Raw genomic sequence first — 20182 nt, forward strand, 5'->3', positions numbered from 1 at the left:
CCCATTTGCTACCATTAGAGTAGACCTCTTCAATCAGCCACTGAATCTGGCCCCTTGACAACCTCAATCCAGCTCTTTAATAACATACAAATAATTTATAAAGCACTGTAAATATTTAATAGAATAAAAAAATACGTAAGTAAAAAAACATTAAAATCCTCTGCAAGAAAATGTATGCCTCTCGAAGCAGCAATACAAGCTAATTTAAGCTAATTTATGCTATAAGAAATGTTGTGTTATGAGATCAACATTTTACAATGTTACAATGTTACAACGTCATTTAGCAGACGCTTTTATCCAAAGTGACGTACATACAAGAACAAGAACAACACAAGCAAAGATCTAGACAAGAGGAAACAAGATCAGTACGGGTAACAAAGTGCTTCAAGTCCATTTCGGTGCAGGCACTGCCAAGCAGTGTAAAGGCAATGCACAAAGTAAATAAGGATTTTTTTTTTTTTTTGTAAAATAAGGAACATCAACAATGAAGCATCCAAACCATTTAAGACTTTCCATTATCATCATCAACAATTAACATCACCAAACTAATGACCAAAGTACCAAGTGCTTGGTCACTGAAGAGCTGAACACAAATTCGCAGAGTAGAGCAGGAAAGTGCGAGTCAATTGTAGCTGGAAGACATGGTCTGCCACTGGGGACAACAGTGGAGAACAGTCTAGCTAAGTACATAGTGCTTCTTAAAGAGCTTGGTCTTTAGCTGTCTTTTGAAAGTAGAGACGGACTCTGCGGATCGAATGGAGTTGGACAATTCATTCCACCATTTAGGGGCAACAGAAGAGAAGAGTCGAGCTAGTGATTTTGAGGCCTTGTGTGCTGGAAGCACTAGGCGCTTTTCAGAGGCTGAGCGTAGCGGGCGAGAAGGGCAGTAGACCTGGATGAGGGGTTCCAGGTAAACTGGAGCGGTTTTGGTGACTGCTTTGTAAGTCACGATTAGAATTTTGTATCTGATGCGAGCTGCAACTGGAAGCCAGTGTAGCGAAATGAGCAGGGGAGTAACATGAGCTGTCTTAGGCTGGGCATGCAGGGAGGCCTGCTAGTAGAGAGTTGCAGTAGTCAATGCGTGACATTACAAGAGCTTGAACCAGGAGCTGTGTTGCGTGTTCTGTCAGGTAGGGTCTGATCATCTTGATGTTATAGAGGGAAAAACGGCAAGACCGAGCAATCGAGGCAACATGAACCTCGAAGATTAGCTGGTCATCGATCATGACACCCAGATTTCGGGCAGACTTAGTGGGCATGAGGTTTTGAGATCCAAACTGGATATTGATCTGTGGGTCCATAGTGGGACTGGCTGGAATGATAATAAGCTCAGTCTTGGACAGGTTGAGCTGTAGGTGACGTTCCCTCATCCATTTAGATATGTCAGCAAGGCAGGATGAGATCCGACCTGAGACAGTTGTGTCGTCATGTGGAAAAGACAGGAAAAGCTGTGTATCATCTGCATAGCAGTGATAGGAAAAGTCATGGGAGCGAATCACTGCACCAAGTGATGTGGTGTATATTGAGAACAGGAGGGGACCAAGCACTGACCCTTGAGGTACCCCTGTTGATAAGCCATGCATATTGGACACTTCTCCTCTCCATGATACTCTAAAAGATCTCTCTGTGAGGTAGGACTTGAACCACTGGAGGGCAGACCCTGAGATACCAAGTGAGGAGAGTGTAGAGAGGAGGATTTGGTGGTTTACTGTGTCAAAAGCAGCTGACAGTAATGGCAGCCCCTTTAAATTTAAAATGTATGTGAAACAACAACGTATTTAGCTTTAAGTTTTAAAAGGTTCAACCTAGGGCTGGGAATTTCAAGCCAAAACTTTACTTAATGCGTAAATGTTACATATTGGGGTGGCTGTGGCTCAGTGGGTAGAGTCGGTCGTCTTATAATCGGATGGTTGGTGGTTCGATCCCAGCTCCGGCAGTCACTTGTTGAAGTGTCCTTGAGCTGTTGTTCAGCAGTGTGTGAATGTGTACAAATGAGAGATCGGCTTATACTGATGGTTCCTTACCATAGCAGCCTCTTCCATTAGTGAGTGAATGGGTATGAATGGGTGAATGCGACGAGTAGTATGTAAAAGTGCTTTGAGTGGTCAGACAGACTAGAAAAGCGCTATATAAGTACAAGTCAATTTACCATTTACCATGTAATGCGGCTAGCAAGCAGCTCTAAGACGCTCTAGAGCCACCGTCTGGCGGGAATACCGTAATACAAGCAGGCACTGGTGAAAACAATCAAAATTTTTACTTTTAAAATGATAAAATACTTGGATTAACTCTTAGATTTTTATTAAGTGAACGAATATTTGAACATTCGAAAATCATGTCCCATCCCTAGTACAACCCCAGTTCTAAAAAAGTTGTGACAATTTTGATATTTTGCAAATGATTGAATCCCTATGCATAATTGAAAATAGAGTTTGGGTTGTACGACAGTAATACTTTTCTGACTTAGGAAATGCAAATGTTTGGTCCCTTGGCACTTTAAAAAAATCTGTATACTTGGATGGATCTGCATTCAAACATACTTCACAGCTTATTATCACACAAACCACTGCAGTTAACAGTATGTTAATGAATAGTATGAGTTTTGGTCTGATTTATTCCTATACAATATGAAATCTCATAACACTCTTTAAAAACTGCTTCAGTAGTGAAACCTTTAAACATTAAATCAGCATTTATTTATTTCAAAGCAGGTTGGTTATGGGGAGAGCAAATGGGGAACTTCTGTAATTTTGCAGATTGTCTCTTGGCTCTCGAAACAGCTGAAAAATGTCTCCAGTATCTCCCTGAGGAGCTTTGCTGAGCCCATGATGTCATCAGGGGGTTATCTCAACCCGGGTTGAAGGACTCCACATTTAAAACAAAAAAGCCTCTGTGGAGCATGGAGTCTGGAAGATCAAAGTTTATATGAATCTGCGATGCTTTAACCACTGTTTTAATGGTTCAAAACTCACAATGCCTGAGGCTGAGTTCATACAGTAGTCGATGCAAAGGGTTAAGAAGGGTTAATTATTTAGCATCGGCTTTCTTGCTCTGACAGCACCTCTGTACCACTTGACAGATTTATAGTGCATGATCAAACGCTAATATGCTTTGTTTATTTTCCAAAAGTAACTTTGGGATCAACAATGAGAGGTCACTTGGGACAAAATATACAACTCTTTCTTGTTATTGATGCAGTTTTGTTTTCCTTTGTGGTTTGGATTTGATTGAAGTTAGCTGTAGGGATATTCTGAAGTGTAAATGTGCATGTCGTTAACATAGAATCTGAATTCCGACCTACTGACTTGTCCAAGGTAAACATCATAACACACACAGTCAAAATTGAGCGCAGTTTATTGAATGCAGCTAAACACAGGATCACAGAGTCTGTGGGTAAACACTGTCAGATTGGATAGTTGAGTGGGGCAAACATTAGCAGAGCACCACAAGAAGCTCTGTCATTTACACCTTTTGTACTAGAACATTATTGCATTGTATGGCAGTAGCTTAGCTTTGGTTGGGGTAACAGCCCTAGCTAGTGGAGGGTGGCTACGCTACAGCTCAGACACAACACATGACCGGCATTTTGGACCTCAAAAATAAAAATATCAGCAATTTGTCGAATTGATTAGAAATTCTGGAGCTGACTATTGAGGATGACAATAATCAGGGGCCGTGTTCACTAAGGTGTTTTTGGGGTTGGCAACCACAATTTCAGAGCACTTCACACCAGCATTTACTGTTGCTTGGTTACGAAAGTTACCCTCTTGGCACTTCCCATTCCCTTAACAGCAGTTTTAAAATGCTTTGTAGGCTTCATATAATTTGCTTTCATTCAGTGGCATTTTAACAAGAAACTGTAAAAACTATTGCTAGAAATCGAGTCAGAGCATAAGTAGCAGCTCTAGACTTGGAAATTGTGCCCCGAAAAAAAACAAACATGATGACCTTGTCCTCTGTTCGGACCTCCGCCATTGCTGTTGACAAAGTTGATATCAGAAGTCCCACCCCTTCTTGATCCTGATTGGTCGGTGATCAGAAAGTGGTATTGATGAGTGTGGCGCTGTTTCATACATTTAAGGCGCCGTGTCAACTGCCACACTCAAAGAAATAATTTGTTGGGTGAACATAATAAAATTATGGAAAGAATTTCCACCTAATTAAAATGCTTTCATTTAGCAAGACACAATTTTGTTGAACCAACTAAAGTTAATATGTTGAGTGAACATAAAGTATTGACGTTACCATTACTTATTTGCAATGTTTAGATCCAACTTAATTTTAAATGGTACAATAACACTAAATAATCATGCTGCAGGAACAAAACTTAAGTTCAATCCATTCATCCATTATCTTAACCGCTTATTCCGTTCGGGGACACGGGTGGCTGGAGTCAATCCCAGCTGACTTTGGGCAGAAGGCAGGGTACACCCTGGACAGGTTGCCAACCTAACACAGGGCAAACATGGAAGATAGACAACCATTAACACACACACTCAAACCTACGGGTAATTTAGAGTGACCAATTAACCTGGTGAGCATGTTTTTGGACTGTGGGAGGAAGCCGCAGTACCCGGAGAGAACCCACGCATGTACAAGGAGAACATTCAAACTCCACATAGAAAGGTATCTGCCCAACAGGGGACACAAACTCAGAACCTCCTTACTGTGAGGAAAAAGTGCTACCCACTGTACCACTGTGCACCACCAAAATGTTTACTTTTTTTCAACTGAGAGCGCTCAGATCCCTAGTAGGCAGTTGCTTTATATGATACTTGAAAAAGAGATTATCTCTTCCCCCTCCAAGACTCAATAACAAGTCCTTCACTGTGTAGCTAGTGGCGGCTATAGCATCAACATAAATTCAGTTGCATAAGAGTAGCTATGAGAACTTTGTGATTATAAGCTCCATAGCTACACCCTATTTCTCTAAATGCACAACCTTAAACCCTTCTTTAGCCGGAACATTTGAATGTCCTTCAGATTTATGGAAGTGCAATGTTAAATCAATGGCGTAACCTTTTACTTTGATTAAACTGAAAATGATTATGTAACTTTGGTGAAACTTAATTGGATGTTTACTTTGGATGGACTCCAACCTTCAGCTAATGGATTTCCAAACTGCAGAAATGAATGTAAGACAACAATTACTAAAAATAGAGGCAAAAATACTGTTTATATCTCAAGTGAAATATATGAAATGGTCAGTTGAAATGTTAAAGCACATAATTTGCAGTTTGGAAGCAAAAAATTGAAGGATTATAATAATTTCAAGCAGATACAATCTACAGTTTTCTGGTCCTGTTTTCTCTCTTTCCTGCCTTTTTTCCTCTCTCTCACTCTCCCTCTATCACTCACTCATACCCCCTCAATTAATGCATTTGCAAAGTGCTTCTGCCTTTGAGAAGAACACATGCTGTATGGTGTCGGTGCATACATTAAATGTAGTGTGGTTGGGTTTGAATATTTGAAATAACCGCAGTGCACAGAGAATCTGCTCTTTAAATCTGACAGCAGGGCTGAGATGCCACATTGGTCGAGACGAGAGGGTCACAAAGTTGCTTCTCAAATGCCTCAGACATTTAAAAGTTGACCTGTTTAGACTGTAGTACAGAGAGCAGCACACACAGAGATCACATGTCACTTGTGTGTGATTTCTGCTGTGCAAGTGTGACCAAAAACAAGGCAGAAGACGGAGAGATAATTCATTCTTTCTGTTTTCTGACTGCAAACTTTTCTCAGGCTCTTTTTCCTCATCCGGACTTCTTTTCACAGCTTTTTTTAACAGGTGTCGAAAAGGTTACATTAATATTTTTCGCTGCAAGTGGAGTAGACACACATAGGCACTCTTTGAAGCACACACATGCACAAAAAACACACGACTAGCCTCTGGGCAGGAAGCAGCAGCAGGAGGGAAGGAAGTGATTTCGAAGGCTGAACCAGATGCCGCAAAGCTCTGCTTTGGAAACATATCTGGTCACCAAACACTAAATCATTCTCTTTCTTCTCTTTCTTTCTCTCCTCTTTTATGACAACCTGATCCTTTATTCCTTCTCTCTCTCTCTTTCTGACCCTCTACCAGCATCTCTGTTTCTATTTCTAGCAGAGAGAATGAAATATGTGATAAGGAGTGAAAACACATTTATCAGTTATGTCATCCCAGGAAGTGGGAGAAATGTGTCCTCTTCCTTGTTTCTCTGTTGGTAAACAAGCCTGACAGTGTTTGTCTTGCATGTAGATTTATTAGCTCTGGTGTGTGGAGAAGATTTAAGGCAGATTCAGTACCGTTAGATCTGAAGTTAAGACTGTAGTAGACAGTTAAACAAACGTTAGGAAACTGAGATCAGGTGCTCGTTCTGATATGAGCAATAGGGAGGGAAGTTGTGCTTCAAACAGATACAAGTCAGTAACTGTCTGGTTTCATGTCAGGTTCAATTAGCGTTGTCTTTTGTGGGAGCGTGCTGTGAACAGAACAAATGTGCATGGTCTGGTGTAAATTGAAGGCATGGTGTTGTGCTAAGGTGCCAAACAGAAATTCACACTTCCAAATAATGCCATTTCCTCTTACAGTATACTGGTTTCGAATGATGCTGCAGCCTGAATTCTCTGAAGTCAACTTATTTTTTCCTTGGAGGTTACTTCACAACAAAATGTTTTTGTAAAATTCAATGAATCGATCTTTTTTTTTTTTCGTTTTAAAGTAGGGATGCACCCAATATTCAATCATCGAAAATTTTTGGCCGAAAATGGCCAAAAAATGCTTTTTCCAGTTTTCGGCCGAAACACTTTTTTCACTGAAACAACACGGCCGAAACAGAATGTTGTGATGACGCAAGCAAAAAACGTGTCTAGATTGCTATGTGCAAAAGCGAGTCCTGCATCGCAGATCACGATTTCCCTGCGACATTCACTTCACACCAGTGGGTCTTCATAGAGAACACTCCCTCTCTTCTTGCCCCCTTTGAGCAGCTAACTAAAGAGATCAACTCCTCTGATGCATCTGTAGAAGACGTTATTCCTTTAATTGCAGCACTAAAGCGTCTTCTAAGCAAAGAGGTTGAGACGGACCACGGAGTGAAAACAATGAAAAGTACACTCTTAGAGTCTGTCAGCACACGTTTCACTGAGATCTATTCGGATCCTCTGCACTTCATCGCGACTGTACTTGATCCATGTTATAAAGATCATTACTTGGATGTGGGAATAAAGCAGCGCGCAAATGATCCAGGCCGTGATGGATGAGGAGAACACGCTTGGAGATGGAGAACAGTTGGGCCTAGGGGTAGAGGCTTTTTGACCGGGGTGGCCCAACTGAGGCTCTCACATAGGCAGGAGTGGCCAGTGCATTTACAAATAAATAACATTGACCCTTTCTGTCTTCACAACATACTTTCATTAAAGTATTAAACAGTTGTTATATTCCCTTTGACTTAAAAAAAAAAAAAACATGACAAAGAAAAAATACATCTTCTAAGATTAATTCTTTAAGGACTTACAAAAGATGTTTTTTCAAACTCACATTTGAGGGTAAAAAGCATAGAAAATGCCTGTGCAACACTAACAGAAAATGCATGGCTTAATCACAAATCCAAGGAGTGAAATGTTACAACTGTCGCCGGTCTCCCTACTAATAATTGGCATACTAATTTATTTCGGTGTTTCGGTTTTCGGTTTTCGGTTTTCGGTTTTCGGCCTTGGTTTCCTCATTTTCGGTTTTTGGTTTCGGCCAAGAATTTTCATTTCGGTGCATCCCTATCTTAAATCCTCAACCACAACAAAAGTCATGTCATTGCGACAGACATAGATTGCCTGGACGATACTTTATGATATAGGTATCAAACATAATCCACCAATAAGCAAGTACTTTGCAGCAGTTGTAGATAAACACTCCTTTTTAACAGGCAAATATCTCAAGCAGAACCAGACTCAATGGTCGAAAGCAATCTGCCACAACCAGCTGGATTACAAGCACATCATAACACCTAACTATAGAATATGTCTGACTGCTTCAATATAATTTACAGACACCGATGCGGTAGTACTTTCTAACACTAGAAAATAACTTCCTTTTAATGGGCAGAAATCTTAGGCTGAACCAGACTCGATGGTACAAAGTCATCTATTGAAACCAGCTGGGTTTCAAGCATGTCATCATGACACCTATCAGTTAGAGCATGCCTGGACCATAAATAGAATGTAAAGAAACCCTACTTAAACAACCAATAAACAAGCACAGCGCAACAGAGGCAAGGGAAAAGTCTTTTTAAGCAGCAGAAATCTCAAGCAGAACCAGACTCTGTAAAGGTGCAAAGGGGAAGAGGCAGTCAGTGCTTTGTTACAACTTTGTGAAGGAATCTCAATATAAGAAGGATTAACAGCAATGCTTACAAGCTGATGTTTGGTAGCCAGAATTCTTTCCATATTCTTCATTATATTTTTGGGCTTAGCATGCAACATTAGCTAAAATGCTACATGACACAATGGCAGCTATGGCAGATTGGTTTTTGATCAAATATCTGCAGGATTATTCAGATTCCAAAGCACTGGATGGGATTCAAATTGTATCTGATGATAAAGGGAGAAAAGTCACAGGATCAGAAAAGTTATTGCAGTTCATTCTTTGCCAAATTCACAAGGTTCAATTGTGTGGGAAACATGAAGGTCTCTGGATACCTGAATAAGTGAAAGCTTAGACATGCTGTTGGCACTACAGGGGATGGGTTGGAGTGGGGTGAGGTAGTCTTAATAGAAATGCAAAGCGATCAAGAATTTTTACAATTCTTTCTAAAGTTTGGATTAAAATGAAATTTGTTATGGTGTGCAAAACATGTCTTTGAAAAAAAAAAAAAGGATGAGTTTTATATGATTACAAGCCTGATAACAGAGCAGGAGGTGTGACTGCCTGTTGTGTTGAGACACCCCAGTGCCAATAAAATCAAACCTGATTATTTAGCTGCCAGTGTTCCTGTGTTGCAGCCCTGCCTATCCCCATAGGGAGTCAAAGAACCGGCACTGAATCAACTCACTCATCCCCGGTGAGACTCAGTGGTTTGACTGTGAGTCTCTGCAAACTCAGCCACCCAGCCCTCTTTCAGGGATGTATCTTTCACTTGTAGCTTGCAACAGTAGGGGTTGACTGCTTTTCCACAGAGGATTACTACTTGTGTTTGTGATACATTTGACTATTGTTCCTAAGGAAAACATGTCTCAGCAAGGTTGCAGAAGGAGAAATGTAGTATTGTCGCATATAGATATCCATAATGCTTTGGTGTTGTTTCGGTTTCTTGTGTGATATAATTCTATTTTATAGGAATTTTATATCCACACTGAAAAGATGACTCATTCAGTCGCATAACAGAAGATAAATCACTACAATCAGAATAAGAATTGTAAAAAGGAATTGTTTAACATTTGGGGAAATAGCCTTATTTGCATTGTTGCCAAAAGTTAAACTGAATAAAATCAATCAATCAATCTTTATTTGTACAGCGCCAAATCACAACAAATGTTATCCCAAGATGCTTTTACAAACATAGCAGGTCTAAACCATACTCTGTTAATTTATTAACAAAGACCCAACATCAAGAAAGAATAACATCTTAATCCACCACAAGCATTTCACTTCACAGTATTTAGCTAGTTACAACGGCAAGGAAAAACTTCCTTTTAACAGGCAGAAACCTCGAGCAGGACCAGACTCATGTTAGACAGCCATCTGCCTCGACAGACCAACTTGAACCAAACAACATATTTACATGCCTATATGCTGAATATGAAGCTACACTCTCAGCAACTAGCCTAGCAGATGATTAATTGGCAAGTCAAAGCCATAGACTGTATAAAATATTGACGTCACTCATCTGTTTCTGAAGCGCTGTTTTGAGGCCAATCGGCGGCAGCCATAGTGCTGCTGTCAAGCGATTGTGACGTTAAGAGGCGGGCTTTGAGCCTCCCAGCCTACATGGTTTCTGGTACTTCCTGAGTCAGCCTCAAGCGGATCCTTGATGAACTGCAGTTTTTAAGCACTAATGCATTGCACTCATATTTTTAGACTGGAGGTTGCCACTTGGTCAAAGCTTGGGTTTGTTAGCACCAAGATGCAAAAACGTCAAGTTGTGTCTGTGTGCCAAATATAAGGGTTGAACAAGCAGTTAGCCAAGCTATGTATTATTTATACATATACATTTTTGTACTCATTTACTTATATATAATGTGTTGATCAGTCAATCAGCCTTTTGTTTTTGACTCTAAACTTAGCTGCTCTTTTACCCTTTTTTGCTAACTTAGCTAATCACATTTTGGTTGAAGAAGTTCTCACCATTTCATTTCTAAAGCATAAGAGGTCAACTAAATTTCGTGTTTGTACAAAGGTACATTGGAAATTTGATATCTTTGAATTTAGCATGAATAACTTAAATCATTACCTTGTGCTTTGGCAACTTGTGGTGAGCAAATCTTTCAAACGTTTCTGACATTTTGCATATAATTGAAAAATTGTTTGTTTGAGATTGTGTTCCATTGGATATTTAGAAAACATATTTAAAGATATTCTAACTGTCTCCTATTCTTGTTTTTTTGTCTAAACTTAATGATATTTGTCTAGTGATTGTGTTAAGATTAGAAACTCTTTCTTCTCTGACACGAGTAGTACATTTGTTCCCCAACAAAAGCTACAAATTAACTTCCAAAAAGTCAGGACTAAGTTCATGTTTTTAATTGTGAGCATGCTTGTGGTTCCTTTTACTGGCTCTGATGTAGCTCATTAGAAGACGTCTAGAAATCAGGAAAACCAAAGTCATCTGGGAGAAGTGATGTAATTATTCAAAGGTTCCCAGCTTGTGATCACATGGATACAAGAATAATGAGTGCTGCTTGTGAACCAAGCAGAGAAAGTGATTAAACTGCCACCACACCATTAATGTCTTGCTATATTTTTCTGGGGATTTATAGACTCATATAATGACATCATGAGGGTTTTCCTGTAATTGAAAAGATGATGCTCCATCAAAGCAGCCATATTTTGCTTGACAAAACTCACTCACCCTCTTTTTCCCCGAGCATGCTTCTCCTCAAACATTTTTGAGTCGCAGTGGAGGTCCTGCTGGAGAGACGCCCCGTCTCTCCTGATTCAGCTGTCTGTTCAAGCACAGTTCAGTATTCACCGCTGCCATATACTAATCCTTTCATTAGACTCGGCTTCAGGCAGTTCTGTCAAAGAGCTAACTGTGTGAGGAGTCAGCAGAGACTGAGGCTGATACATTTACAGATATGTACTGTAACTCAAACACTGAAACACCTATATATATATATATATATATATATACATACATACTCAAGACTCAAAGTTACACCTCAATATACACCTGGGATACATTCCCCTCCTCTTGATTTTAGATTCAAGGTAACATCTACCCTACCTTTTTAAAATGACTTGAATTTGAGTTTAACCATATTTGTAAATGATGACATTGAAGCTACTTTTTTTTTTTTTTTACTGTAGTATGGTCATGAGCTGAGAAAGCAGATTTTTTTGGAAATATGAAGACCCCCAAAGATCCGAAAAAGAAACCCACAGTCATGTGTATCGTAAATTGTGCTTGTATTTTCTTTTTGAAAGGGGATGGAACAAATGTGAAATACATTTTACTCCTTTTTCTGGGACTTATGTGAGGTTTCACTCTCATGTTTACTTTAAATATGGACCCAGAGTCAGCTGACAGTTAGCAAAGTGTAGTATAAAACTGGAAACAAGGAAGCAGCTAGCTTGACTGTGTCCCATAAGGAAGTAAAATATTTGGGTTTTTTAGGAGAAAAACAACAAGTAACCTAATAACATTTTAGTTAACAAATGCTAAAGGCATTTTTTTTTTTGCTACAAATGGAGCTATGGTAGCCTTTTAGCCCTGTTTCCAATCTCTAAGCTAGGCTATTAGAACACACACGTCTGTAGCAAGCGGCAACCTCTGGTGTTAAAATATGAAGCCCATGCAGAAGTGCTAAAAACTGCAGTTCATCAAGCTTCCCCTTGAGGCTGGCTACAGAAACACTGGGAACCACATACAAACCCATTTGAAAAAGAGGATCTTTGCAGCAATAATAAACATGTTTACAGCCTGGTTCAAACAACAGTTTAGGTTTGAGTAGCAAATTTGATGCATTTTTTAAAAACTCAGTATTTTCAAAGTTATATAACTTATGAGTTTTGCCCAAATAAGGACATGGCTGACTTGATTGACAGGCAGGCGAGCACCCTGTCGCTGTTAGTGAAAAGGCTAAAAGCCCGGCACTTTACCTCACACAAGCTTGGACGAAGTTTGGCTGTTTTCAGCATTTCTAATATGGCACTGGCTGACGATTGGCTTCAAAACGACGCTCAGGAATAGATGGGTGACGCCACGGATACTACGTCCATTTTTTTTTTAAAGTTATATTTTGGGGCTTTTTTGCCTTTATGAAAGGACAGCTGAAGAGAGAAAGGACATGTGGGGAGTAGAGAGGGGGGAAGACATGCAGTGCATGGTGGCGGTTGGGAGTAGAACCGGCAACCTCTGCGACGAGGACTATAGCCTCTGTTTGTGGGGTGCTTAGACTGCCAGGCCACCAGCGCCCTGACTACGTCCATATTTTATACAGTCTTATGTCTGTAGTCATTAATATGAGAGGAATAGCTCCAAATTTGGAGAAAACATTAATTTAGTTTCTGTCTAAGATTTAGATAAGAAATCTTAAACCACTCTTATTTGTTGGTAAACTTAGGCTTAAGGCAGGACGTAGCTGGCTAGCTTTATGTACCATAAAGACTGCATACAAGATGACAGCTAGCATAGAACACAAAATGTACCTACTCAAACCTGTACATTTTTTACCAGTTTTTTAAGTTATTTTTATATCGGGAAGTAGGGATAGGCCGATTATCGGCCGGGCTGATATTCAGCATTTTGATGCATATCGGTATCAGCCTTTTTTTTTAAATCCGGCAGCTGATAAGAGATCAGTTTAAAACTGGGTTATTTTGGCTCTGATGCAGTTGCACCTCTCTGTCTGCTGTCACTACTCTGTCTTCAGCATTGTCCCACTCACAACACCATCTGATTGGTTACATGCAGAGCCATGGCATGGGTAACAACCAATCAGCCATTGAGGAACTGCAGGTAGAAATGGAACGCAAGCTAGGCTACCGTTTTTTTGCAGATGGTGTCATTTCTATCAAGTGATTTAGCAAATTTTGAAAGATTCCCACCAGAGCACTCACTTCTGATTACGTGTACACTCTACTTTGATTTTATCAGCAGAAAGTCAGTTTGTTTTTGCAAATCTGAAAAGCTGTTTAATAAACATATACTTAAAGGCATTTAAACTAAGTTAAGTGTTGGAGTTTGTATTATTCAAAATTTTGACGCCAATATTTTCCCTTTTACTGCAAATGAATATCGGCTCCAAATATCGGTTATCGGCCTCCTTGACTACTAATAATCGGTATCAGTATCAGCCCTGAAAAAAACATATTGGTCTATCTCTATTGTGAAGTGACAAAACAGCTAGAGATGACTCGCTGTTTTGCTGTCTCTGCTAAGCTAAGCTAACAGTCTTTTAGCTATAGCTCTGCATTTACAGGATGGAGGCTCTTCCTTGTACCGGCACTCTGTGACCCATATGGCTAAATATTAAGGATTTTTCTGAATGTGGAAAGATTGTCTTTTAATTTAAAATTCAAGTTCTACACAATCTTATGTATTCTTTCTCTGCTGGAGGCTAGAGAGTATTTACACAGTTAATCACTTAAGACGGTTTGACAGTCTATCACAGTCTGGGAGACTATAATTCACAATTACATTCACATCTATAGATTATTTAGAGTAGCCAAATGTTCTGTATCTTCTTTCAGTGTCTTTGACTGGGGGAGGAAACACAGTCACACACAGTTTTGAACCCTATGCTTAAAATAACAGTTTGATAAACTTAATTTGCAATCTCTGCCTTTGATTCAGTCAGTCAAACACTACATAAAAATAAAATGCTTCATAATGACTAATGGTTTTTAAATAGGCAACGATATCACATTGGGACTCTCAAAATAGAGATAATGTATCTCAAGGGACAGTGTGGTTAAATAAAACTTCAAAAAGTAAATAAATAAATGGAGCAGCCTGGCAGAAAAGCAACACTGCCTCTACTAAATATATACTGCAGAGATAGATACAGTACATAGATGGATACATGAATATATTTGTTTCAAGTTTCCTCAGTAACATAAAAAACACATCAACTGTTTGTACACTTTTTAGCACACACCCTCGCACATTGCCTCATTTCCTAGCACATCAGTGACAACACTGTTTTCCAGGAGCTGCAGTCCTAAAGGAATGCTTAGTTTGGCACAAGCAGTGCAACCCTTTGCCATGCTAAGCTAACATTTCAAAATGGTCTGGCATGTATCAGATTTTTAAATAACACAAGTAATGTTGATGTGATACAGATGTTGGATGTGATGCACATGTTCAAATGATTGTCTGTTTTCTGTTCTTACTTTTAGGAAGTCAACATAAGGGAGCTGCCACTGACCAGAGAGGATTTACTTTCGCATGAAACGTAGCATTTTTGCCCTGTGCATCACCCCGTTTCATACTGGCTGCATATTGAATCACTCTGAGACGTTTCCTGTGACAGTCTCTCTGTGCTTGGTAACAGTCTGGCAGACAAGAAGAAGACATTACAGACAGACTGAGAGCCCATGTGAACAGATGAGTCACATTTGAGTGATGTAAGAGTGTTTGGGACAGAATCTTCTAACAGAATATGGAGCTAATTGGAGCAACAGAGAGGGAGAAAGTGTTTTTTTCCTGGCTTTTGAGCATCGTACATTCAATTTGCAAATGACAAAACACGTTACAATCTCAAGCGGCGGGGAGGCAATGACCTAATTCAGATTAAATGACCTCATACTGATAAGTAGCCAGCTTCCACACTGGGTGATGGAACATAATCACAAATGGGCTCTAATCATTGAGGCTGGAGTGTGTGAGGTTACATGATATTTGTGCGCGTGTGTGTCTTTAACTCAGAGGAGTGAGTTTTGATGCTACATGCAGCAATGTTGCGGCGTGGACTTCTAGCCTGGGTGTCCCGTGTTGGAGGAGTGCTGGTGCTCCTTTGCTGCTCCCTGTCGCTCCTTTATGTTATGACCTGCAGTCCACCGCACTCTGACGACCCCCCACTGAGCCACGCACTGCCCCGTGCTGGACCCAACCACCCCAGCCTCGGAGGCACAGGGCCAGGGATTGGAGCAGGAGCAGTTGGGACAGGAGGAATCCGATCTGGAGCTTCTCAAAGTGGAGGTCCACCTGGTGCTCAGTCTTATCAAGTGCTTCTCCAAGAGCGCGAGGAGCAACACCGCCTCCACATCTCCTCCTTGAAGAAGCAGATTGCTCAGCTTAAGGAGGCTTTGCAAGAGCGAAGCCAGCAGTTGAAAGGAGTGCAGGAGAGCCTAAAGAGAGTTGCAGGAGGCCCTGCTGAAGGACAGGAAGCTGGGGCTGGATTACAAGGAGGTGGTCTCGGGGAGGTGCAGGGAGCTAAGAGCCAGCAAACAGACCTCCAGGAGTTCATGAGAAGCCAGCTGTCCAAGGCAGAGGTGACCGCTGGCACCAGGTTGCCAAGCGAATATGCAGTGGTGCCCTTTGAGAGTTTCACCCTTCAGAGGGTGTACCAGCTGGAGATGGGACTTACAAGGCACCCCGAGGAGAAGCCAGTGAGGAAGGATAAGAGGGAGGAGCTGGGGGAGGTGCTGGAGATGGCGCTGCATAGCCTCAACACTCCATCATCACAGCAAGACGGCAAGAGTGCGGCAGGAAAGACTCAAGCGAGCAAAGTGTACTCGCCATCTGACTTTATAGAAGGTGAGTACATGTCAAATATCAACCCTAGCTCCTGAAAATTGCTTTTAAGTACAAATTATATGAAATCGTGAACATGCTTTAAGGAACAAGAACATTAAATGCCCCCTATCTTACAAGTTGCAAAATGTTGGCAAAAGCAGTTTTCCCAGCCAATACTAGTTCATGAAAACCTTCCCTAGTGTACGATGTAACATTAGCTCCAATCTCAACAACAAAAAATCACATCCTGCTTTCTGATAAGAGTGAAATGTATCTTTGCTGTAGAAAATGAAAAACACATGCAGTCAAAAACTTCTGGGAATCAATAATTACTTTACAGGAAGAAATCTATCTTGTTTTCTACTTTTGAAGGTCATAAATATTTATCACCATTTATTCAGTGTGGGATCCATAACCAGTTAAAAACTTACTGGAGCTTTAATGTCAATGATTGGGCACTGCTTGATTTTGGTTTGGACAAGGCAATAATCCCAGCCAGTGTCTTAAAGTAGAACCTACATAGTTTTGGAAACAGGCATACCAGTTAAACATTGAAAAATGTTAATCAGTTGTCTTTAGGGGGCTACTTTCATGCAGCATTTAACCTGTATGGTGCCCATTAAAGGCCCTACAGCAACCCATCTGGGCCAACCCCTGTAGGGTCTCCATGGACTCTTAGACTGGGTCCAAGTTGGGCCTCTCAGATGGGCCGAGGTTCAACCACACATGGGGTGCTCTCTGGCATCATGAGGAATCTCAGACAGTCTCACTTGTCAAGAAGGTTAGGTTTAGGGATATACCCCACTGAAAAATGCCAAGGGTTAGGGTTTAGGATAAAGTTAACTGCCGGTTAGGTTAAGGGAAACAGTCTACCAACAAATACCCAGGGTTAGGGTTACACTGGACTTCCAATTGATCCGTCTCCGATCTGCTGCGGTCCAGCTCCGTGAGCAGGACCGCGGGACTGCTGGATTCATGTGACCAAGGTTTTCCTATGGCAATCACTGAATCAAGGACTCTCCTCCTCCTCTCCTCATCCATGTTGTCTTTATGGTCCTCTGAAAATCTCTGACTTCATGACTTCAGGCCTGCCTCCGCTCAAGTTGACAATTTGTTGTCATAGTTCAGTTGAAAACGATATAACAATAACACGGAGTGTTTTATTCTTAAAATTAACCAGATGTTTTCATTTTGTTGTGGTGCCTGACTTCCTGTCCCACTCCATCTGCTCTGTGCATATTGATGCGTCGTGCTCCGGCATCCGGCAAAAATAGAAGCCGGATCAGAGACGCAGCCGGAACGCAACAGAGTGGATCCAGTGGGAGTTAACAGATTGACTAGAATAGAAAGCTCTGGTGCAGAGATGGATCGGAGACAGATCTGGTGGAATTTGGCCGTTAGGAATAAAGTCAGAGTGGTTAGGGTTAGGCTATGGGTTGGGCGAGGGGATAAATTGCGAGTAAGCCTAAAGGTTAGGTTTAGGCATAAAGCCCAAATTTTTTGGAGAGGTGAGACTCTTCATTAGTAAAATTACAAAAAGATTCCCCATGATGCCAGCCAGCACCCCATGTGTGGTTGCACCTCGGCCCATCTGACTTCATCACAGCTTGGACCCAGCCTCGTTGTCCATGAAGACACTGTGATGACCAAGATGGGTTGCTGTAGGGTCTGTAATGGGTACCATACAGGGTAAATGCTGCATGCATTTAGCCCCCTAGGGACAACTGATTGCCCGTTTCCAAAACTATGTTGAACATTTTTACTCAATACAAGCAGTTGAGTCCTTATTTAAAGTTTTCAGTATCTTAAAATGAGATTTGTTTTTGATCTTGTCAGGTAAATGTGACTCATTTTTAGAGTAATGAGATATTTTGACTACAAATTAGACAAATTTGATCACTAAGATTCAAGGTTTATTGCAGTGTTAATGGCAGCATCACTCTCTGCATCTGTCTTTTCGGTAATCACATAATTTATCTCTAAGATGTAATTGAGAAAACAAATCAGAGCTTCTTAAACTGATTTCCCAGGGACAAGGTTGCAAATTGAGAACCAATTTTCTACATCCAAACACCTCCACTTTCTTCTTCAACCTCTAGCTTATTTATTTTGTTTTTTTCTTTTGTAAATCAATCCCAGAAAGGTCAGAAACGTGAGTGTGTTTGTGAAGAAGAACAGCCAGGATTTCCTCTCAGTTTGTTCAGCTCAGACTCACTCACAACCCCAGGAAATGAACACAGCTGCTCCTCATTCACTGAGCAGCATCTTTTCCAGCCCTGTACTCCTGTGTGTGTGAATATCTCTGTGGTTGGTGATCCACAATCTGAAGGTCACCCCCTTCAGTGTGTGAGTGGGTGGAGGATTTAAAGTGAGTAATAGGGGCACCTGGCTCCAAGGGAAATGAGCCATAGGTCACGATATGGAGCCTCTTCCATGTGTATGAGAGTGTGTGTGGTCCTCTGTAATGTATGTGTGTTTATGCCAGGGTGATTTAAATAGATGTGCATACATCTGTGTGTATCTAAACAGCCTTTCTAAACTTGGAAAAAAAGATTTCGAAAGTGCAGCTTGCTTTTAGCGACACAGTTACTCTCTCCCGCTCAAATCTGGCTCTAAATGCTCTTTAATGGATATTGATTTTAAGCAAATCTTGAAAAAGCCAGACTTTATCCAACCAGCCAGACAAATGAAAGGCAGGCAAGATTGCCAGACTGACAAAAGCATCTTCAGGGTGCTTTTCAGGGCTGCATTAGAAGGCTAGTGGAGCTATGCAAGATGATGAACTCTCCTACCACTCAATTTTGTCCTCAGAAAGGAACAGATCAGAGCAGTTAGACAGAACGACAGTCAGGAAGTGCAGTAATTTGGGTAAAATTGTTTTGCGTTTTGAGTAAGCGAAAGCTTATCATGTCAAGGAAATGAAGCCTGCCATCACAGGAAGCGCGTAGACTTAACAGGAAGGCCTTAAATTCTTGCTGCTATCATTCTGTAAATCTTTGCCCGCAGACCTCTTTCCGTTCTCTTTTTCTGACTTGCTTTTCACTCTCTCGTTTATTATCTGTCTGCTCTTTCTCTGTCACCCTCTCTTTTTGAAGGTCATGTCTCCCTGTCTTTCCCAGTCTATTTCACTCTTCTTTCACTTCTTACTGTCTCTATTCTGTTTCCCTGATCTCTCTCTGCCCCCGCAGACCTCAGCTGGTCCATTTGCAAGTAATAATCCTTGTAATTGAAAAAGAACTTCTCTCCCAAGAAGCAAGCTGACGTTCAAGACTACAAGAAAATTGGTCTGGATCATTGGAGTTGCTTCTGTCAGTGTGTTTGTGTGTGTTTTGTGTGAATGTTTGGTTGGGGCTCTGAGCCCAGCATCTGAGTGCATGGACAATCTCTCCAATGGCCTTGAAAACCCATTTTTATGTTCTCACAAATACAGACACTTTCAGGCTGTCAGAGAGGAATACTAAGGCATAATGATGAAGTGGATGCTGAAGTATGTTACTTTAAAAAAAAGGGCTATAATGTTCTAAGATAGATGTTAAAAAATCACAGGGAAATAATGTGATCTTTGGTTCTAACAACTAGCAAAGTCTCAAGGGATGTAAACAAAAGCTGTTCCCTGGAAAAAAAACATCACTGGTGGGACCCCAGGCGCAGCAAGTAAAGCTGACCTTATAACTCACAGTTTTTGCTGTGGCTTATAGTATTTTAATCATCATCATACATAATTGTAATTTAGTTTGGTTTAATGCAATTTTAATGTACACATTACTAATTCCCCAAACTTGCCAAAAGTTAAACTGAAAGAAAATGCTTATGTAGCAACAACACGTTCAGATTTTTATGGAAAACACTTTCTTGCTAAGAGTTGGATTAAAAATCCAAACCACTTTGTAACAGTCTGGTGGGTTTAAAAAACACAAAAAACTTTTTTATATTTTGTTTCTTGTAGAGTTTAAATAAAGAAAATATGTTTTTATTAGGTAAGGGATAATGTATGGTTATTAGGTAGTTATGGGAAATAGAATCCTGACAGGGTGAGTCAAGGGTGAGACATGATTTAAATTGATTTAGAGATAGTCCCAGTGATTCCACTGCAGTTAGCATTTCATTGCAATAGATTCTTATCTGTTGAGGTTGATTTAACATTAAACTGTCCTCATTCAGCTCTCCTTTTTCTCTGAGCTCTGCGGCTGACACCTTTAAAAATACATAATCACCGCTCATGATTTAGGTTTGTTTGTAGCGATCGCTAACACAAAGTTGCTCTCACCTGCTCCACTCATTGCTAGGAATGCTGGACAGGATCCAACATG

General features: G+C 40.7%; 1 protein-coding gene across 2 annotated transcripts in view; it reads left to right on the forward strand.

Moving 5' to 3' along the window:
- csgalnact1a (chondroitin sulfate N-acetylgalactosaminyltransferase 1a) overlaps window positions 1-20182 on the forward strand; it is a 57041-nt gene that overhangs the window by 7809 nt on the left and 29050 nt on the right. For both annotated transcript variants that reach the window (XM_034708910.1, XM_034708911.1), the window contains exon 2: window positions 14534-15893. In XM_034708910.1, the coding sequence (XP_034564801.1) occupies window positions 15077-15893 (817 nt within the window). In that variant the 5' untranslated portion in view covers window positions 14534-15076. The remainder of the gene's footprint in view (window positions 1-14533; window positions 15894-20182) is intronic.

This window comes from Notolabrus celidotus, chromosome 19 (assembly GCF_009762535.1).
Source record: "Notolabrus celidotus isolate fNotCel1 chromosome 19, fNotCel1.pri, whole genome shotgun sequence".
Taxonomy (NCBI): Eukaryota; Metazoa; Chordata; class Actinopteri; order Labriformes; family Labridae; genus Notolabrus; species Notolabrus celidotus.